The sequence below is a fragment of the Sinocyclocheilus grahami genome, unplaced genomic scaffold (genome assembly GCF_001515645.1).
Source record: "Sinocyclocheilus grahami isolate Dianchi unplaced genomic scaffold, SAMN03320097.WGS_v1.1 scaffold29.1, whole genome shotgun sequence".
Lineage (NCBI taxonomy): Eukaryota > Metazoa > Chordata > Actinopteri > Cypriniformes > Cyprinidae > Sinocyclocheilus > Sinocyclocheilus grahami.
The window spans coordinates 2,810,260-2,834,254 of NW_015505208.1; the positions used below are offsets into that span (position 1 = coordinate 2,810,260).

The 23,995-nt window shown below is 38.3% G+C and overlaps 1 protein-coding gene across 1 annotated transcript in view; it reads right to left on the reverse strand.

Annotated features, from left to right (window-relative positions):
- Positions 1 to 23,995, reverse strand: part of camta1a (calmodulin binding transcription activator 1a) — a 385,900-nt gene that overhangs the window by 338,488 nt on the left and 23,417 nt on the right. The window contains exon 3 of the mRNA XM_016257232.1: positions 13,974 to 14,077. Within this exon, the coding sequence (XP_016112718.1) occupies positions 13,974 to 14,077 (104 nt within the window). The remainder of the gene's footprint in view (positions 1 to 13,973; positions 14,078 to 23,995) is intronic.

A 23,995-nucleotide genomic window follows, 5' to 3' on the forward strand; every position in this document is an offset into this window, starting at 1 on the left:
ATGAAAAATTAACAATGGACTGGTTGCTCTTTTCCATGCAATTACAATGCATGTCATGGTACTATTGATGTGCTAAATTTCAAGTCTTCTGAAACCATACGGAAGATTTGAGTGACAAACAGGACACAATAAGTTCATTCAACGATAATCGTCACCTCCACCTACAGAGACCTGTAAACCATTGTAACTGGATTACTGAGTAAGTTGAATCTGAACCTGTCAATTTTTTTTCTCTGTGGAACATAAAAGATGATATTTTAAGAAATGTCCCAATGTGTGTGTGTGTGTGTGTGTGTGTGTGTGTGTGCTCATGCTTTGTGTGTGTGTGCTCATGCTTCATACAATGGAATGGTCACCAATACTGTTTGGTTACCAACATTATTTTATGTTCTGCAGAAGAAATAAATACAGGTTTAGAACAACATCAAGGTGAGTAAATGATGACAGACCGTTTTAAGTTGTGGGTGAATTAAATTCTACAAATCTATAGTGTAATGGCTTGGAATATACTGTAATTAATCACTTTTATGATACTTTTACGGTGCTTTTTCATAATGACAGTTTCATTCCTCTTTAATTATATTAAAAGAGTGGCCAGAATATTCTTCAATAACTCACCATTCTGTTATACAGAAGAAACAGAGTGAGTTTGTAACAAACTGAAGAGGACTAAAAATTTTTGGAAAATGACTTTTATTTTTGGGTGAACTGTACCTTTAAGTGTGCAATGACCCCCTCCTGGGTATGTGAAGATGTCTGACACCTTCGATTATCTGCAATCAGACTACAATTAGAGCAGGGACATACTGTGAGAGTAAGTAGCAATCACTATGCTCTTTCATCCCATATAGCATGAGTAGCAACTGGTGGTATTAATGATTATAGCCATGTCAGCCTTTTTAGCCTGGCATTTACTGACATATGGATCTATGGTGGACACTGGCCAACATCTAGCAGTGTAGGACAAAAACTCAAGTGCCGACCTTCATGAAGGACACCTGTCACGGGACTTCAACACTCTGACCAATGTGGCAGAAGTAACATTTAAGAGCATAAAAACGATGAAGAGCGACCTTTCATATTGTGATTTAATGGAATGCTGGAAGCAGTAAAGGTCAGGCAGTGTCATCCATTGCTGTCCGCAGACAGCTCTACAAGTAGCATGAGGTCTAATGATATATGAATCCATAGATCAAAGGCTTCCTTACCCCAATAATCTTAGTACCTTGCTGAAGAGCAGATGAATTTCTGCAGGCATAAGCTGCTAAGTTGTAACGTGAAGATTCTGAAAGATCTTAAGTGTTTTGAGAGAACATGTGTTAGGAGATCCTAAACCTAAAGTGTGAAGAGTGGACAGAGGCATAGCGCTCACAGCAGGAGAAATATCTTTGTTTTGCAATCCACCTATTTTAATACAAAACAGGGATAATGTGATCTGGCAAATATCATGTTACCTTGGCAAAACCCCTGCAGATTTTGACACCAGTACAATGTTTAACTTAGACTTTAATGACAGTCCAGTTAGCAGCGAGTCCAGGGAGTCCTGCTGTGCTGCCAAGACTCAGGTTCTTGGTCGACAAACCTTGTGTAATGCTTCACACTTTTGCAATGAATGCTTGCGACCTGTTGTCACAACTCTAGGAGAGGGATTTTGCCAACAGGGGAGAAGTGCATTTGTCAGCGCTTAGTGCCGCTTTGAATTTGTAAAAATTATTACCTGCAACGACACAAAAAGGATAGATTAATGCAAATGCATATATCATGGTTCAAAACAAATGAGTGCATAGGAAGAAAGGAAATCAGTATAATGATGGGCTGACGCGAGTGTGAGCAGAGGGAGTGCAGAAAAGGAGTGGAAAAGAGAGAAAGACGAGAAGGCCTGCTGTGTCCAGGGATGTCCGTTAGATGGAGCTGCAGATGGGCAGGAATCCAAAGGAAGAGAGTCCCAGCCTGCTGGCTCTTCGTTCTCAAGGACCTTTAAAGATCAAAGCCCAGCACATAACAAAAAAGAGAAAAAGAGGAGGGATCCTGTGAAGCAGAAGAGCACGCATACCCTTCTACTGATTAAGCTAGAACTTCCCACCCACTGATCTGAACGAAAAGCACCAGGATGTGGGAGTCTATCGAAGTCTCTGTGAATCACCTCTGCGGTTGGCATCCTCTTTCTCCATACTGATGGAGCACAGTTCCGTCTAATGTGCTTTCTGTGAAACAACTAAATGAAGACAGGCATATCCCTACTAAGATAAGCAGATGGGGTCATTTCCATTGGTTAAAAAAAAAAGGATTGTACTACCTAACACACAGCAGCTGACCAGGATGAAATACAAAATAATGCACGTGACCAAACCTGAGGGACATAAGAACCAGGACACTAAGAAAGCTTAGTTAGCCTTGATACACTGCAGCTCTACGAGGTCAAGAGAGAAAAGAAAGAAAAAAACTAAAATAATGGTCAATGTCCTTCACAAATAAACTCACAAGAGCATTAAGAGAATAAAGTACACACATCTGCATTAATCTTGGAACTTTGAGAAGTAAATAAGAGCAACCAAATTACATCGTACATTAAATTTTAAACAATACGTTATTAGGCCCTCCCAGTGATATTGTATTCATAAATGAAGGGCGGTTTTATGTGTACGCCATCTTCCAGGCAGCTCTTGGCAGTGTTGTATAGTCTTGTCTGTGAGAGGAAACCGCTAGCTTCAATAATTAATCCTGTACAAGATCCATCAATCACTGCATCTCTGAGAGTCAGGGAGACAGATACCAATCCTATTTATTTCAAGTGGGGGCGAGCGGCAGGGGTATGGATTACCGGGGTATGCGTACTAGGCTGGCAGACTCCATGAAATGGAATAATACATCAGGCTTCAGTGTGTGCACCTCAGTTCCCCTGCCATTTGATCCAGAGAGCTGAGAACACAATGGCATTTACTTTCAAACTCTTGTAAATATTAGCTGCACAACAATGCACTGAGACAAGCATGCAAATAAGCTCAATATAACAGCGCTCTTGTTCCTTTTGCCTTGCAAAAATTTTAAAATACTAAGTCCTTCACAATGCAAAAAGCCAGGCCTAGCAGTTCAAAACTAAAGGTAGAAATCCATTTCTCCACCCCTGAATAACTTTGCACCTGAACACATCAGGGAGAGGGAAGAAAGATGGAAGATAAGAGGAAGGGGAGGGGAGGAGAGGAGAGAAAAGAAAGGAGGAGGTGGGATGGCGCGCAATAAAAAATGAAAGCGCAAGCTGGGTTCAATTTAGAAGTTCCCATAGGAGGTGAAGTGACCTGTATGTGCAACAGTAGAGGTCAGGCAATTTTGAGCAGGCACCCCTGTCATCGGAGTGTACTGGAGACCCCTGCCTCAGAGCCAGGAGAAAACTGCAAAGTCCTTATAGCATTCAAGACCCCAGAATGACCCACAGGTAGGTTCTCATTACAGACAAAGGCAGCTCTGCCCAGGCTACACAACTGCCCTTCGACTGCATGCCACAGTGGTTACACAAACAGAATGAAGGCAAACCAAATTTCCAGCCACACTTGGAAATCATAATTTCAACTTCACTAATAAATGCAGTTGGATTTTTCTAACTCTAACAAATAACAAGACTTGTTATGGAAACATGAGACAATACATCAGTTTTACAACAGTTAAAGGGGTGGTTCACTGGGTTTTTTTCTAGGCATGATTGTGTTTATGGTGTGCAGTCTAACATGTGTTAATGCTTCGTTTTTTTAAAAACACATTATTTTTCACATAATTTACCTTTATTCCACACCTCTATGTCCCGTCTCTGAGAAACGGGCTGATCATTTCCTTCTTTTATGAAGCCCCTCCCTCAGAAATAGGCGATGGGCTCTGATTGGTTAGCTAGCCCAGTGTGTTGTGATTGGCTAAACCGACTCTAGTGCGCGTCTAAACGCAACATTAGACACTAACTAACGTTAAAAAAATGAAATCGCAATGAACCACCCCTTTAAAGAAAAATGCAATGAACTGATCATTGTAAAAAAGGTTATAGATAGACTAAGAGTGAACAAAAATAATTATATAAAAGTGTGACAAGTGGCACATTATTAATACAGAATTTAAGAGGATACAAATGAGCATATTATTATTACTATTATTATTATTATTTAAGCAGCAAATGTATAAACGTATACTCTTTATAAATTTTACACATCAACAATAAAAATCAGTTTTTTGCAATTATCTGATTTCAGTAATGAAATCTGTCTTCACACATTACACAAATGACACAAAAATTACTATGATTATGTGGGAGAATTTATCAACAGTCACATTCAAGAGGAAAGTAGTTTTCAAAACCATAATGGTCTAAATTACATACTGGCAGCAATCCTAACATTATAAAATATTCAACAGGAAATAAAGAGGAATAAATGAATATATATCCATATCAATAAACAAATAACAGGAAATTGTTTTGGTGTGCAAATGAAAGGCAGCTAGTTATGCAAATGCAGCTCCCCAAAAGAAGGAGGTGGCATTTGAACCTTAATCTCAAATCCAACATTTGAGGAGATATCAGCAACTCAACCGAAGAAGCCCCTGAGAACTGCATTTCAAATTCAAGTCATGCTTTGGACACCTGTTCATAAAAATGTTAAAGCATTTCTCTCACCAAAAACAAACAAGCAAACATGACCTTTAATTTCCACTGATTGCCCCAGAGAGGCTAATGAACTTCTCAGTAAACACTTGCAATTCATACGGGGTAATTTTAATTAGTCACAGTTGAGAGGAACGTCCCATTTACAACATCAAAAGAAGACAAACATTCAATCACAGGTAGAGTGAGGTTCGATTAGACGAGATGGATCAAACGGTAACAACTAATATGAAAATAAAAAAAGTGCCTATGGCTTCCAAAATCATTAAACTGCGGTAATCAGCCAAACGAGTCGTTAAATGTTAAATACCTGTCTCTGTGACAAGAACTGCTCAAACATCTTAACTGTTGTAATCCATAAAGGAAGACTTTAATCCAGGGAAATGTTCTAATGAGATCAGGCTTGTCTGGGTGGGGGATAGGGAGGCCCTCAGGAATAGAGGCACTGAAAGGAGCAGGCGGAGAAGAAGTGGAGGTTACCAGTCTAAATAACAAGCAGTCTGGGCTCTGAAAGGCACAGACACGCCAATACATCAGCATGCTAGCCATCTAGTGCTGGAACAGATCTCTGCCAAGCTAGATTTTAGTCTGGGATCAGACACTTTGGCATCCATAATAAGAGCAACATGAAGCAGCCTCTACCGACATAAAGAAAATATTTACTTTTTGCAAGAAAAACAAGAAGAGCAAGAGAAAAAAATTAGTGTCTGCATTTGATGACACTGGAAGTCAATATGACTGCCACATAAAAGATGCAGTACCCCCCCTCACTGTGATACTGACAAAATGTGTTACCCTGTTATAGTGCTAAACACAAACAAACAACTGTCTACTTGGAGCCCTACAGGGATATGAACTTTGAAATGTACTTTAATTATAGGAATGCAGGATTTAGGGACAATATCAGTGATCAAATTTCACTGTATCTATAAATACTAAATATTTAGTCAGCCCATGTTGGAAAATTGCGGGCTCTTGTTCAAACCTCTTGATCAAGAGAAAAACTATCCATTTTATTTATAATATTGGCCATTAATTTGCTACCAGACATAACATGCAAATAATCATTGCCTTTTTGGCTAGAATTTCAATATCGGTGCAAAGCCAAATTAATTATATATCAGCAGACAAGGCAATTTCACTAAAACAAGCTTGTAGCAAGTAAGTGAACCACAGCCTCATATTACAAATTACTACTACAAACGAGTAACACAAAGGTTACGCAGAGGTTTCTCTTTGTTCATACAAAGCTCTTTTATTATTTGTTCAGTCTTTGCTCACAAAGCAGTCATTATAGTTTCAAAGGTGCACCAGAATGATGTGGATATAATTGAAGCCATGACCTGAAACTGTTATTGAATAGATGTGACGCAGATTCCACAGGAGGAACGGCAAGTGGGGGGTCGGGAAAGATTCAGATGGGAGGCAGAGATAAAAGGAAGGACGTTCCCTTTAGTGTTGGACCCCAGCAGAGGAGCTAAACTAATCAAAAGTAGGTAACGTAGAGTGTGAGGCTGACTTCTTAAAAGCGACATCAGCTACTTTTCTTAAAGAAGAGGAGGAAAAAAACAGGTCAGACAGTCGCATAACACAAAGGTAAACACACAGCTCTACAAAAGCAAGGCAAATCAACATTCCCATCATGAAGACATGATGATATTCCCTATTCTAAATGAGGAATGCGGAGACTAATGTGCCTAACAAGCATTTTGTGTGAATTTAACCTCTCTATTGTAATCTTCAGGACAACTGTGCACCGGGAGGCTCTCGATGCATTGTAATCAAAAATAGAAGATTGCTCTGATCAGTATTTAATCTGTAAATGGCTTTCTTCAGCAGGTGCTTCAACTCTCACGAGGGGTATCATATTGTCTCTGATTTGGTGGGGGAAATGCAGTCATTCCTGGCCCAGTGAGCCAAACCTCTCTTTTTTCCAGCCCCTCCACATCCTGCGTAATCAGAACCCTCTCCCTGGACGTTGCCGCCGGACGTGACTGTAACCGGAAGATTCTGTTCTCCCTGCCCACGACTCTCCCTGGGCTGCTCCAGTGCCATGTGCGTCCACGATGGCACCCCAGCAGGAGCAGAGGCATATTGCACGCGGGCACCGTGCCACGGCAGTGCTGGGCAGAGAGGATTAGTCCTGATGACAGGGCATTAAATGTGTAGAAGTCCTTAGAGCGACTGAGCTGATGCGCTCTCTTCCCGCAGTTGGGCTTCGGTTCAGAGGCGAGAGAAGGTTCACAGGCCTTAAGTGGCTGCCACTCATTAGAGGCTGAGTGTCACACTAGCTTAGCTCCTCTTTCCTGCCTGTCTCCCTTTCCTCGAGGGTCCCTTCCAGAGGCCAGCACTTTTTCGGTGTTCTGATAGTGCCGCTGACACTCTCCTCATGCTAGATGCCCCTTTTTGATGAGAAACCATCTTACAAGTTTGACAGAAGTCATCATTCCTTGCTTGAACTTCTCTGGTTCCCAAGCCAAATAAACATACATGACATTTCACTAGGGATGTAATACATATGCAACACAAATATGTGAAGATTCAAATCGGTTGAGATGCTAAACAAATCGCAATACAATTGGGGTAGGAGTTCATATGAATGTACTGTATCTCTGAGGGGAACTGACTGTCTTTAGAAAAGTTTAGATGGCATTTTCTTTTCATCTTGCCTCTGAACGATGCATATTAAAGTAGTGTTCATAAGCGCACCTATGCTTTGTTTACAGAGGTAACCCAGGAAATACTATATCATTGCTGTTCATAAGTGCTACCTGCTGGCAGAGAGTGAATTTCGTTTAGATAAGTTTTATGTAGTATAGTTTTAGTTTCACAAAACTAAAGTCAGACCTAGGGCTGGGCGATATAGCTAAAAAATTTATCAATGATATAATGTTTCATAACGTTCGGTATCGATAATTATTTACATTTTTTATAACCTTTTTTTTAAAACAAAGAGCAATAGAAAATTTTTAATTTAACCACTGTATTTTTAAATTAACCCAATTTATTGACAAACAACAAATATTTTTAGTTTTAACAGTTAAACTCAAAATAAAAATTAAACAAATATCACATTTCTAATGTTTTATATGCAGATTAAATAGGCCTGAAGGAAACTTTTGGCTCGTCTCCCGAGGCCACAGGAGGGCGCAATGAGCAAAATAATGCAGCGCATTAAATTGCCAACGCAAAGGAAATAACTGTCTATAAAAAGAAAAACGTGCATTATGTCTAAATTAACTCGTATAATCAAACATAATTTCGTAAATTGCATAAACAATAATGAACTAACCGGCATCATGTATTTATGCATTGCTTAATACAAAGAGTCGAATCGCCCATCCCACAGATTGCCTTTAAAAACATATGAGATGCAGTGAAACAGAATAAACCTCTACAAATTCGTGACGCGTTTTCTAAAAGTTTAAACTGTTTTAGCTTTGCATGGCTACATCTCGTGTGAGACGTGAGAGCAGCAGTCATATTTGTCATTCTAAAAAAAATGCGCTCTGTGTGAATATGCGCTCTGTGTGAATGGCTTGATTTCGGTTTTAACCTAATCAAGATCTTCTACGCATTGAGCTACTATATTTCTCTAATATTTTGAATGAATAACACAGCAACTACGCGTCTTGTGGGCTAGACTTATAAAACATTAAAATGCAACAACGTCACTTACATCATGATCACCGCATCTCAGGTGTCTGTGATCCGCACTAATGACGCTCCCAGATGCACACCTAACATTTGAGTGTACTATTTTTGCATTCAAATGCAAATGTTTATTTTAAATTAATTTTTTTTATTCACAATCTCCTCACCACAGGCAGGGACAGCACTCAATTCAGCATGTTCGTGTTTGTGTGTGCGGTCTGTGTCACTCATAGCACGTGCCTATAGCGTGCGCTATATCGTACATTTTTTCTATCGTTATCGAAGAGGGTGTACCGTCGATAAATATCAATACCGTTTTATCGCCCAGGCCTAGTCAGACCATTCTGTTTTTGCTTCAAATTTCGAAATTATACAGTCTAAAGCCTCGTGCACACCGGGACGATTATTGCACATGCTTATCAGCAGCATTTTCACTGGTGATGAGCTGAGTGAATATGCAAATTCACTCCCTGACATTAGATGGCACTTAATGAAAAACAGAAATACCCCGGTACACATCGAATACTTTTTGATCTGCAATTCCTCTCCATAACAACTCCCTCTTATCGAGATTTTTGTAGGACTTCACGGTCGCGTTTGTCATAAAGCTCTTTGTGTTCAGACACCAATGAGATCAGCAGCTCTACATTCATCTTGCCTCGATGCTGCTTCTTCGTCTACCTACTTCCTCTTTGTCGCTAGGTATCAAGTGTGTGCTCGGCAAGACCGTTTTTCAAACCAAAAAAACGAGCCCGAGGCTTTTTTTTTTTTTTAAATGACACTTTTACGCCTGCCGTTTTGCGCGCCGGTGTGCACACTCACATTGGTGCCCTTTGTTTAGTTACGAGGCGTTAAATGTCGGCAATAATCGCGCGCGATAACCGTCCCGGTGTGCACAAGCCTTAATTTAGATTAAAAACTGCTGTAATGTATGCAGCATCTTTGTTTGGATCATGATTAAAATGCAGTGGTTGCCTCTAATTTTAAATGGAAAGAGCACAGACAAAGCCTTAGTTTGTTTATATGAAGAGTTTTTATTTGTGTAACTTGCTTATTTGATTTGGGGTTTGTTTTGAAATTTCAATTTAGTTTTGTTATATTTCAATTTCACAAAGAAATGTACAGCATTAGCCTAATAAAAGGACACCTCTTCATTTACTGTATAATTTGTCTTCAATCTTATTTTGTAAAAAAAAAAAAAAATCGTGAGAAAATCGAATCTCGAATCGGGAGTTGAATGAATCGTTACATTCCTACATTTCACCATGTGAAGGACTACACCAAGCAGGATGGAGCGTGTGTTCTTAAATTTAGCTATGGTGAGGGAAATCATTCTGAAAACTAGAGTTTGGAAATCACAGGTTACTATCCTCAATATATGGTGTGCTTCCTTTAAAAAATAAGCCTGAAAAACTAGAAATCATGTGTCGAAAGGAAGACAAAACCAAATGAAAAGAACCTGAGCTAGAGGTTTCTATAGAATTGTTGCCTCAAAAACCAGTGTATACCATTCACATTAAAAATAACCCAATATTGCCATTATGTGGAGCAATTTATGTCAGCTTATGTCAGAAAGGTCAGATGTGACGGAGTTCTTCGGGTACTAACTTTTCACATATCTCTCGAATAAACCTGTTCTTTTAATTTCTGTTCATGGAAGGCATTGTCAGATCTCATAGATCCCCTTTCTAATTAGTTTTCGTGTTTGCCTCAAACTCTGTTATGCCTTTATTGTTAAGCCTATTTTCTTTGTTATAAAGATTGCAGTGCTGTGGTTGCTACAGTTAAATAAATTGTCAATCCTTTGCCCATATTTTCTTCAAATCTCATTCTGACAGTTTAAAAGCCGAGCAGTGCCTTTGTGCACATCGCCTCTTTTAAACCACCTACATCCTTACCTCCTCTTCTTGCCATCAACCTCATTTTGAGCAGATTGGTTTATCTAACTTTCCAGCAAATGCTTGAAATTTAATCCAACTCACATTCTCTGTATAAATGCACACAAGGAAAGATGACAGATTTAAATATGGCCCAGAGCTCTGAACATCCAGTAAAGAAAAGATGGGCTCCCACACATGACCGCTGCACTCCAGCTAGCCTGATTTGTCTGGACTGCGTTAGAAGTTCTGCTGTCATCTGACTGCACTTCAACATAGAGAACTGCATGTAACATGAGGGAAACTCAAACAACAACAGACTTGGTGAGAGAACAGAAAAAACGCAATGTATAACATGATGTGGTGTGACAAATTTGGTTTGATTTGAGGTTGATCCTGTATATTTCCTGCCCACATAAACTCCAAATGAACCCTCATCGTTAAGAAGACATTATTCAGAGAAAAAAAAAACACTACTAAGTGGGAAGAGCAGCAGGCGGGATATAGAGGAAATACAGGAGGTGTCACTTTCAGTAAGAGTCACACAATCAGCAGCAATGAGACTGCTTAATACCTCTCAGTCTGCCATCAGTGACTCACTCTAGCCTCAGTGTCTGCCTGGCACACATGACACACAAATGCCCTTGCTTTTTGGGGAAGGTTGTCTTCCCTCCAACCAATGGTGCAGACCATTCTGATGCACGCAACATGAAAACACCAGCACAATGGCCTTTTCTTCAACTATGGCCATTTTTAACCCTGTGAACTCTTAAAGACACTTTACACACTTACTTATTATTATGTCAAGTCTATATGCATAGATCATACAAGGAGAAGATTTAGATGATCAATTTAACCTTTAATATATATAATAATTATGGATTTTCATAAACTGAAAGTCTGGGACAAGGATAAATTATTAAAATATGTACGTAAGGATTTAAAAGTAGCAAAAAGTAAAGGCATTTTTAAAAAGTTTAAAAAGTAGGCTTCATACAAAATACAAAATAATCCACTAGGCCATAAAATAATTTTTTTTTTTTAAGTGCCTGTAGTTGAAGAAATACCATAACATCATTACAATGATTCACTTTGGTGAAATCTTTGTTATAAGACTAAGTCTATAATATGTGGGTTATGTTATTATATTATTTCATTATTGCAGATTTGTATTGAGTTTAGAGTTTGCATTTTCCAAGCATTTTCATGCAGATTGAGGAATATAGAATCTAGGTTTGTTATTTTATAACTGAATTTACTTTTATTCAGTATGTGTAATGGGATAAAAATAAGACAAAGCGCTATATTATGGTGATGAGAGAAGTGCAAGTGAGGCAAATAAGAGCACTGCTGCAAAAATGTTCTTCTGTCTGATATCTTCATAGGTTATATGTGAGGATATAGCTCATTATGAATGGCTTCTGCACAAATGAACCCAACTTGCATAATATTTTGTTTCCTTAAAGAATTGGGGAACAAACATGAAAGAACTTCCTGAAGTTCTTGATTTCTTTCTTTCGTAACATACTAGGACAAAGATGACATCATTCCAAAATAAGTGCTGACATTTTTTAATCAATTCCAAAAAACACATTAATTAATTTTGACTGCAAGCGCAACATCGCAGGTCAAACGCGTTAAACCATCAGCTTCAATTAGAAAGGCAGCCGCTGATCTGAAGCAATATTCTAGTTCACTTGTATCATTTCAAACCAGACCACAAATATACAAACACACAGAATGCCTGATGTAAGCTGACAGCCTTTGAATGATAAGTGCACATACATAGTTCAGAAATCAAAATTTTTACTCTGGATATTGCATCATGTTACATGGAAATCAAGCCAAACAATCAACAATATCCCACAAGGCCATATTTGCACTTCAAAGACAAACTATTCAACAAAACAAAACGAGTCTCTGGTTACCAGAACCGCAGAGGGAAAACATTCAGAGCTAAATCTGACAAGACAAACATTCAACGGCTTGGTGCTTTCAATGTCTATTTCAGCATTGTCATTCACATCCACACCTCTTTCCCTTCAAAAAAAGCCACTTGTCACTCTATAAAGAATACGCGGAGGGATAAAGCAGTGTATTCAATTCATAAATATCCCTTTAAGAGGGCCACATCAGTGATTTGTCACTGGAGACTTTTGTCAAAGCTGAAATTGATGTAAAGGTGACATGTGAGTTATGTATGTGGCTATGGCAGGCGTTTTGATATTAGTGAGGGAGGCAGGCAGGCAGGCTCACTACCCCACCAAAGCGCTCCTCATCCCTCTCTTTACCAGCCTGCACAAGAGGATGTCATTAATTTGAGGGGGAGAGTTTTAAAAAAAGAAAGAAAGAAAGTCCCCAAAAAGCTTCCTTTGTATCCTGCTCTCTGATGACGCCTGTCACTTAATGTGTGAAAGCCATGCGTGCTTCAGTGGGATCAATTGTAATAAAACTGCATCGCCTTCACTGAGCTATGAGTTTATGAATCTCCTTAGAGAAACTCAGTCATTTAAAATCCCTCTAGCTTACGGCAGTGAAACAATGTTTAGTTTCAATCTCCCCGCAGCCTCTGCACGGAGGGAGCCACGCCGCACAACAGACTGAACACGAACAACAAATAAAATGTGAAAATCAAGCAAGTCACCGTCTCATTTCCATTAAATGATAAAGTAGCCGCACTGAAAAGAAATGAACTAATTTAAAATGGCTGGCCTATAGGTCAAGGACAGCTGGAGCAAACAGTCTCTGATTTTTCCTCCCACAGTCATACAAATAAAAACATTTCACATTTTCATTTTCAATACTGAAATCTAAGAGGCTTGTTATCTTTTCTTATTTGTTTGATGCATTGTGTCTGAAATGCCTTCAGGCTGTGATAAACGTACTTAAAACTCATTTTCATATGTAGATTATTAGGTATATGGCTTTGTTAGATAGCGAGGCTTCTATGCAGTGGCACAGAGGGGTCTGAAATAGCATGTCAGCATCTACTGAAAGTCAATAAACAACTGAGCCGAGCTAAATGACTTGCACTATTCTAATCCAAAAATATTTTTGTTTCCTTGAATTGTTAATATAAGATCACACAGTGCTCTGACCCCTGGGAACATTTTAAAGGAGTATTGAAAATTTTACAAATGTCACCAATAAGCAGAAATGAAGGAAGACTGAAATGAAGAGTCAGTCTAAGAAAAAAAAACAGAGCATCCATATTCTTCTCTGATTTAGTAATGTAATGACAGGGCAGGATTCCTTTCATCACACAAATAAATAAATAAATAAATAATCACATCCTGTCTATATTTCCAGGGAATTAAAACATCTGTGAATAAAAGTGATGCTGGAACAGATGTCCAAAAATTATATACATTGGAGTTTTAACTTACAAACTGCTCTGCAATAGACTACCAAAAAAGCAACAGAATATGAGCTAAAATATTGAACGCTAGAACATAAATGTTTTACGAGCAGATCATAAACTATTGCAAATTTATATTTGCATAAATGTAAAAATTAGATCTTTGTATATACAGATAGCTTTATGAACCTGCTGTTTCCTAAAACACTCGATCTATGTCCTTTGCAATCACAGCACGGAAAATAGGCAACTCCTCCTGCCACAAAAATAAGGCAATCACACAGTTGCTGTTAATATCTGAACTGACTACAGAATCCCTAGAGAGGTTTCTATTAACACATTGTGTCCGTTTCACTGCTTAAAATAAACGAGGTTTTATCTCTATAAAGTCAGCAGGAGTTAAAAAAAGACAGCAGCAGATGGCGGAGAGAGGTGACCTTACCTCATTGGTGTTCCACCGGTGTCTCTCTTTTGGCAACGTGGAGCATTTTGGTAGACATTCAAGCAGCTTTTTGGGCAGGTATATTTTCAAATGTCCATGTTCATCTGCAAAACAAACCAAAAAAAACAAGCTTGCATTAAAGAATAAAAGGTAAGAGGCAGTAAAACATTTGTGTCATTAATCAATACCCATGATGGATTGATGCAATCATGCTAATATATAGGGCTCAGTGTATGAATACAATAACCAGTATATATGATTTAATAATAGATTATCTTTTGCAGTTCTTCTACATTCTTCATACACAGCACATAACAAGGATCATTAATTAATGGCCGCTGAATATTCTGACTGCAAAGAGCGACTAATGAGCAACTTGCAGAATGAAGGTAAAAAATGTTAGATGAATGAAAATGTGAACTAACTGGCCAAGCATGCTATGAAAAAAAAGGTAAAAGAAATAGTGACATATTGTGATGAGAATCATAAGACTTCTGGTGTTTCAGTAGTGGAAGTCCACTCTCAAGGGCTTAAGGGGAACTGATGCTAAGCTTTATTAAGACTTTAACTACCCAATAAAGTACACAGCCAACCTGATCCAGACTGCTCGAAAGAACAGTAAAAAGCACAAATGCTGGCTAAAGATAAAAGAAAAAGGGAATACAATTTGTTCAGGGGCAATTAAGGCAGGGCTATATATTAGGCTTTCTTCCATTCTTACCCTGTCTGTCTCTCGTTCTCATTCCTAAGGGCTTGGCAGGCCAGTCAAATCACTGCCATTTAACTTTCATTGTTAAATGAAAGTTCACTTTCAGGGCAGAATTTCTAAATTACAATGAAATTGTCTACAACTGTAAATTGAGTCCAATTATAAATCACCTTGTTACAACCAACTTCTGATTATATATTCGTCTGTCACCCACATGACATTCACATTCCATCCCACTAAAACCCCTGCAGGAGTAAGGATGAATGGATGAAAGGGGGAAAAAAGCTTTGACCAGCCTGAATAAAGGAATCTGTAAATGGCCTTTTTGGCTAAAAGAATTTTACATAATGTGGTGTGTGCTGTGATCCTGTTGTGGATGCGCTCTTCCCATATCAACGCGCTGAAACACGGCAACTAAACCCAAAGAATTCCCAACGTTTTATTATAATAATGTTCTCATTAGAATGTTATATACACGACATTCCCAATCATAGTTATTAATGTTGTGCACTGCTGTTTGAGCTGCGTGTGCTGAGCTAAAGATGATCACCGGTAAACTGAAGCGCTCTTTTAACTTAACCAAATGCATTCTATATGAGATAAATCAGATATACATCAAATAAACACAATATTACAATGTACAATTGCACAAAAGGCTGCAAACGAACAGCGCGCATCTGAAGTGTCTCTGAAGGAAATAATGCATTATTTATCGGCTTTAAGATATCGGCCAAATTTTCTTATCAGGCCGATACTGATAACAGAAAAAATGAGCCGATATGGGCCGATACCGATATGGTGGCCGATATAACGTGCATCCCTAGTATATATATATATATATATAGACCACTACAATGTGGACAACTGTCAACTGTGAAGCAAACAAATGTGCATAAGTCATTTATTTTTAATTTTCTTAAAGTTATGCTAATGCTAATTTTAAAAAACAGGAATATATTCAAAGGGACTCAATTCTATTTTCATGTCTAAGTCATTATTTTATGAGCCCAACCTACATTTCAGCACCAGCACAATGACGGGATGTCTAATCCATAACAAACATCCTAACAGGGAGTCAAAAATATGACATAATATGCCTGAGTCACTGTCAAAAACACCCCCGCCATTTTCCTAAGGCTGTAATTGTGACAAACAATTGTCTATCATTTGTGAATAAGATGCTATACCAAATCATGTAAATGTGGTTATGAGCATGCTTGCAAATCAGTTCGATTTCCTCTGTCTCTAAGCTAATGTGCTTACACGTCACCATGTGTTCTGTCGCCACTCGCGTCACTGATGACAAATCAAGACACATACGCTACAGCCAATTACGCATCTTCAGGTCTGACGGTTTGTGTTACACTGTCGGATTTAAATAACCCTCATATGAGGGCCTCTTTCTCCACATCAGCGAGAAAGATATTTGCTTCTCTCAAATGACAGTGGCATCAGCTAAACTGGTCCAGTTGTGAATCTTTCATTGTTTCCCAGTTGTCAGAAAATCAACTGATATTGCAGACATCTGTTTATGTCACAGAATAGGATTTTGTCATCTGTTTGGACCAAAAAATATGGCCTTAAATGACATTATCATGTTACAGATCTCTAGTATTCTTTCTTTTTGTCTTCTGCACCCAAAATAATATTTTCATTCAATGAAAAATGTACAAAAACATCACTTATCATTGTCTACAAAGCCAGAACAGATTTGCTTTACTTGCCATAATTCTCATTATAATCGTACGGTGGTGTGATGGGAAGAGGTTAAATATGAGAGTCATCCCTTAGCTGAGTGAGGGATAACATACAGTCAGGCAGTCATTATCGCAACGCAAAATCTGACAGGGTGATCAAGCCCCTGACACAAAGTAGAGGTCTCTTGTATCATCCTGAATGGATAATGACCGACTGACTATTTCCCACTCATTACACAGCTACTAGTCGATCAAATAAATATACAGACATAAAATATTGCTTTGAGAAATTATTTTATTATCTTAGAATTGTTAATTCGTGGCAATTAGTTATTCTAATTTGTATATGTAATAGTTTACCCATTATTTTTATGACAATCTGATTGCTTAATTTCTATTTTCATATATTTTATTGTTTTAATAAATATAAGCATTCTCAAGAATTTCTTAAAATAGTGTGCATCAATTTAGAGGGACTGACTTTTAGTTGTCCTTCCTGTCTAGCTATGCCACCTTTGAAAATGTCTTACAGTGACTGTGCTCAACAAAGTCTTACACTTTATTCAAGGAATGTGATTCTCAAGTGTGCGCTTCTTGTTACCTGAACCCTTTTCAATTTGTCTGAGAATCCCACGAAAGCTCAGGCTTCTGTTTGTGAATAAAAAACAAAGACCTGTGTCTCAAGAACAAGCTGACCAGAAATCAAAGATGTACACTTCAAATGGCAAACCCCCATGTCCCCAGTGCTTCTTAAAGGCAAAGTCACCCTGCCTGTCCATTCTATTACACCTCTATTTTTAATTTGCTCAGATGTTTGGATGTCTAAAGTTATAAAAGACAATATTGGAGAATATGGACTTAAAGGATGACTGTGAAATCTTTAAAGAATGAGAAAAGGTGGAAGAGAGAGAGGAGAAAAACAGCTCACTGAGAAGTAATCCCAGCCTGTAGCAAGGTCCTAACAAAGAGTTTACAGCTACCTGATAAGGCCGTGAAACAACAGTGTGACTCTGTGCTCTTTCGTTTGGGGCATGGAGATAATTCTGGAGATTGGAGTATGTGCTGAATGTGGCATATACTGATGGGAGAGATTGTACAAGGGTAAATGAGTTTTACAGTAGAGAGCTGAGACTGGTATCTGGAATCATTTGACTTACTCAATTAACATTAGCATAGAACACCTGCTCAGGAATGACAACGAGCCACCTTCCCACACAGAAAAAAACGATTTATCTGTATTGCAACCAGTGTCAAAAGTGAAAGCAAAGGTAAAATCAAAAACATAATGGCCCAATCATTTTAAAATAAAGCCGTAGGCATTTAAACTGGCAAATGGCTATTCTGTAAAATACAAAAATGTGAATTTATTCATGAAGAACAGTTTAAAGTCAACAAGAAATGGCATTCACTACCCATTTTATGCATGCAATTAGGGGTGTGCGATATGACGATTTTTGATCGTGGACGATAAAAATGTCTCCAAGTCTCTGCTTCTGAAGAAATATCGTAGTATCGTGCTACAGTGCACATTCTATCAGCTGCAGTTCTGGCGCCTCTGTCTCAATATACTGTACAATAGGGCTGTGCATCACCAGCAAAGTCACGATACGATACGTATCACGATACAGAGGCCACGATACGATACATGACTGCACTGAATTTCACCTCAGCAGAATTTAGAAAAACAGCTGTTTATTAAACACTGCTTACTATAGTGCCATTTCTAACTATTGGCAGAGCAGGCAGCTGACCTCTGCATTATGAAGGGCCTCCATAACTGTACCACAGAACAATATAGGTAATGGCATATGTTTCATGTTTACATTATGCACTCCCCACCAGGTTCAATATTCTGATTGTTTGCATCTTGTTTTTAAGCCCATAAATAATAATGTACTTGTTCTAATACATTTATATTGTAATGTACTCATTCTAATATGTTTTTTAAATAATTTACATTGCTGGTAGGTTATCATTGCACAAATTAACACACTTTCTACAATAAAAAAAAAAATAGAAGAGTTCTAAACTAACACGCTGTCTTCACTATATCTAACGCTCACACATTCAAGGCTGATTTATGGCTGATTTATAGTCAAGCGTCAGCAAGTTCGCTTTGAGTGCGTGCGACGTCGTTTCGCGTGGCGGTGTGCACAACATTTTTTGTAACTTTCCGCGCAGCTCCGCTTCCGAAGATGCACGAGTTCAAAGCGACTCTAGCCGAACATGCACTTCTGTGCCAGCATTTGTGTGAAACGAGCAGTTTGGTGTTAAGTGCAGTCACACACACCAGATCACGCCGCGGCCGCACTCAGACATTCAGGAACAAACTTTTTAGCGCTGCCCCGCAATTTTATCAACGAAATAGCTTAATCGCTCAAGAGCTACATTATCTTTCTCAACAAGGAGCTGGTAGCATCATTGTTTCTAAAAGAATTAAAGCCATAGCTTTACTATTAACAGAGAAACGCGGCAAAACGGTGGTAATTCATACATACACAGCCTCTCTCTCTCTGTCGTAAATGAACAGTTGATGAATCACACTTTTCTGAGAACAGACTTGAAGTGGAGATAGCTAAACTGCAAGCTAACCGCTGTTTTCAGAAAGCAAGCGCGTTTATCCAGTGGAGAGAGAGCGCGCGTGCACATGGTTGCCAGGTTGATAAAGTTAAGTAGCACGTTTAGCAGATATTTCCGTATTGCGCAAGTGTGAAGCTCTGTTTTGGGGATTAAGTCTCTTTATATCAGGCAACCCCGTTGTGTTCCTCTGTGGCCAGATTATTAACAGATGCTCCATTCATTCTTTTTTAGAAACCTCGCACTTTTCTACTAAATTTTAAACGTTGTAAAATTAAGCGTGGTCCACTGCTGCACACGTGCCACAGTATCGATACAGGGCCAGCTGTATCGATACTCGTATCGTCAAATCTCTGTGACGATACATCGTCGTATCGATATTTTGAACACAGCACTACTGTACAATGCAACATTCATTCAGTGTTAGCGGTAGAGTTACACTCACAGGACACTGCACTTATGCGCAGTCACAAAAGTACATTATTTGCATATTTGCATTAAAACCTTGCCAGTTAAACTATCATTCATGTGCTGTTCTGACGCTAATACTGTCAAAACACACAAGGTTTACATATAGGCTCAGTTGGTTATGTATAAAATGAAAGTAAACAGTTGAGAGAAAACGGATGCGTGCCTGTATATTAGATGCGTGCAGGTCTTAAAGGGACAGTACTAGGGATGCGCCGATCCGATATTCATATCGGGTATCGGCTCCGATAGTGCCATTTTTCTAGGATTGGGTATCGGTCAGAGAGGGCCCATCCAAATCAGAGATTTTTTTTTCGATTGTGCGAATTATTCGGTGTTACTTCTGCAGCCATACGATAGCTTAATGTGAGCTACATATGAATATTTAAGTCCTTACATTAAAGTTCACACAAACTCTTTTCTCCGCTGCGGCTGCCAGTCATTCGTTCAGCCTTTAAACCCTGGTCGTGTTCAGTTACAGCAGTCAGCTCGGTAAAGCTCTCTCCAAGATCATTCTGTGTTCCCATTATACTTGATTTGTAAATACATGTCTATGATTTTGCAAAAAGGACTTTATCTTCTTGCCGGAGTTTAATGTTGTTTTGTTACTTGCTACCAGGTGTCTGTGAGAACAAAACACGGCGTAGAAAAGACTATAAATTGTTTTTAACGTGCACAGTAACTGAAATTTAAAACTGTTAAAAGAAAGGCTCAATAACTGCACAGATATAATACACTACGCATCAATTTCTCTTCCCTTTTGTGCTTTGCAGTTTTTAACACGAAGCGCTTACAATGTGCGCATCCGGTGTGCAGAATGATGAACTTGAAGCAACACGGAGTCAGGCTGTGACGCCATGTTGCTTCAAGCGCATCATTCTGCACACCGGATGCGTACATTGTAAGCACTTAGTGCTCATAGACTGTATAAAAACACTCAATTTTTTCACTAAATGTTTGGATTTCTAAAATTATTGTGCACTGATTTTTCTAGAATAACTTTTGCTGCCGAATTATCCACTAACCTAGTTTATGGTAAATTTTTGTCAGATTATAAATATACATAGGCCTATATTTTTTCATATTTATGGTTTATTTTATTTTTCTTTATAATTAAGTAGTCTGTATCTAGTAGATTGTGAAAGAATGATTATCAGTTCCACACACACAGATATATAAATTCTACATTTATTTAAATGGGGGAAAAAACTTCACTGGTATCGGATCGGTATCGGAGGTGAAAAAGGCGGATCGGAGCATCCCTAGATAGTACTAAACATGCTGCCGACTGTCATTAAAGGGATAGTTCATCCTAAAATTTGATTTCTGTCATTATTTACTCACTCACATGCTGTCTCAAACCTATATTCATTTCTTTCTTGTGCTGAACACAAAATAAGATATTTTGAAGAATATGGGTAAACCAAACAGCTGCTGGTCCACATTGAATTTAATAGTAGGAAAAAATACTATGGTCGCTGTGGACCAGCAACTGTTTGGGTTTTCCACGTTCTTCAAAATAACTTTTATGTTCAGCAGAAGAAAGAAACTCATTCAGGTTTGAAACAACTTTTGAGTGAGTAAATTATGGTATAAAAATAAAACACTATGATAGAATTGACAGACAGATGAGAGTTTTTTTGTGGACTATTCCTTTAATGTTAATAAAACAAGAAAACACAAAGAGAAAAATCACTCAATACTCTTGACTGAAAAACTTTAATACAGTTGCTTTAAGAGGAATCAATCAATATAGTGTTTTATTTTTATATTTGTATTCAATTTCTTGAATGCTCCTGCTAAATACACCTATCGTACCTGAAAATAAAACACTGTTTGCTTGTTTTATTTGTATATTATGCGTATTTGTAATGTGTATATTTGTTCTTATTTTTTAACAACAAAGATAAAATAATGACGAGATTTTTTTATCTTCGCCCACTTTGGCCTAAATATCTGCCATTCTTTTTTATATTTAGTTATACCTTGAAAGGCTTTGTCTTTATACTAGGGAAATTAGTTTGGCTGTAATGCTCAGACAAAATAGTATAACCAACATGACAAAAAATCGTGATAAAATCGTGAAATTTCTAAAAAAAATAAAGAAAATCGGGATATGATATTTTTGCCATATCGCCCACCCCTATATGCAATGTAACATTTTTAAGCCTAACAGAATACAGAATTAAAAATGTTTTTACAAAAGCTGCCATTGGGGCAGTACCCTTTCAAATGGTATATTAGAACTTTAAAAAGGCATATTAGTACCTACAGTGTACACAAATGGTGCCTATTAGTACCTTCTAAAGGGTACTGCCCCAATGATAGCTTTTCTACCATTTTTTCTGAGAGTGTATGGTGACACTTAACTTTATCCATCAGGAATTGCTTGGGTCGTGAAAAGTGGGCGTTTCAAAGCAGAATAGAGCCAGACTTGAATGCTTATTACATTTTGATGAAAGATTACAAAGACGAGCGGGTGGTGAAAGGCCTTGGTCATCTCCAGACAACCTCAGATAGAGATCAGACAGTGTGGGAGGAGCCCTTTCAGACTGGCCAAGACTCTAATACCTGCCCTTTTGTAATCATTTCAGACCACACAAACACACACATACACACACACATTCAGCACATACCCAAGGCCTACCACCCATCAGAGCCAACAAACGCATTCCCTTTGACACGCCCAATGAAGACATAATTTACTTCAGAGCAAGGAGGTCTATAAACCCTACATAAAGTTTAGCATTCTCATTCATCTTATTGGCGGTTGCTCAACTGTTCCAGTGCCATTATTGCACACTGATACGAGTATCCACATAAGACAGTTAGTTCAGTAAGTTACTATCTGTTTTGAGAATAATGAAATGGAGCATTATGATTATAAAACAGTGTGAGGGGTGATAATTAAATGGTAAAACAGCTCAAATAAGCCGTCCACCGTATTCACTGTGAATTAAACGCAGACGTTTATCAGTGTAAAATGCTATTAGGGACTTGAAGACAGGTATGAAACTGACTTGTGCTGAATATAAGCACACATCCAGGAGAGTGAAAAACATTCACTGCTCCGATTTGATGACTGGTTGTTAATTAAAAACCCCTCATACTAATAAAATCCCTTCTAACTCCTCCCAGAGCACAACTTGAAACTCCTCTTGAGATGTTTGGGCTATGCTCCTTTTTCACCAAATAAAATGAATGGCACTGAAATGAGGGCTCATTGCTCCGCAGTTAAAAGCAGACAGAGAACAGAGCAGAATGCTAATTCACTAAAGTTCTAACGCTGGCTGCTTTAATAAAGAGCAGTCTATCAGTGTCAACACACACCCTTATCTGACATTACTGCGGCTCGAGGACTGGGAATGAGCTCTGGCATCATAAAAAATAAAAAGAAAGTTGTAGAGCGCGCCAGAGAACAAACGACAAAAAAACATTCAGAGTAAAGGGGCTGTTATGACTGTAAGCAGAAACACTGGCGAAGCAGAAGGCTGACGAAAGCTTAGCCGTTATGTGTGCATATATGAATTTAGACATTAAATTCAAGACATCTTAGAGATAACATTATCCATGACTTAATTGATAAGCTGAATCTAGATTGGTGACTGCAGCCAACTTCATCCAATATCATTTTCTGCTTGTATGAACACAGATAAATGTCTTAATTTGTAAAATAAACACACAAAGTGCTTTAATTTGTGGATTAAAAAGTTTACTGAACATATTAAATTATGGGAGCATTCCAGCAAAATGAAACTAATTCTTTCTTTTTAAATTACAACCATATTCACATGTATACCACTAAAATTCATATTTAAAACAGCCTGTGCTGAAATGATTTTGGTGTAAATAGATTCACCAGACAAAGCACTTGAACTTGTAAAGACTGAACTCAACTGGATTTTATAAGTGGCAGCTAAAAACAGATATTACTGCATTTAATTATGGTGTATGACCTCACTATCAAGCATACAATTTTGTCATAATAGTTAGCTAACTTTATATGGCTAATATTTATTATTCAATGTACCTGTTAAACAAGACAAACAAAAAAAAAGGTACAGAAAGTGACAAACCTCCACTTAGACTAGATTTACCCTGCAGCTGGATCACCCTAGTATGGACTGTCTTGCAAACCATGTAGTCTGGTTTAAAAACCCAGCTCCAGCCACGACTATGTCTGCTGGGCCTCAGCCATAATGACGCTTCTCCCTGCTTTGATCCCATGGACGTAAATGGCACATCTTGCTGTGTAACTCTAGCCTCTAATGCCATCTTGTTTCCTTTATTTTCCTGCCTAAACAGCAGTGACAATGTGGACATTAACATAATTCTGTCTCCCTACCCGTGAACAACAATTTAGTTGTCAGATCTTAAAGTGCAAGGCAGGCTGAAACCGTAGCCTGTTATATTGGAAGATGTGCTGTGCTGAGCCGAGCTGAGGGGGCAGCCAATTACTACAGCAGCCCTGATCGGGAGAAAGCAACTCTCCAGTCAGGTGCACGAGGGGAAAAAAGCACAGAATAGATAGAGGACCAAGAGAGTATAATAGATAGCCTGTAGATAGAGCT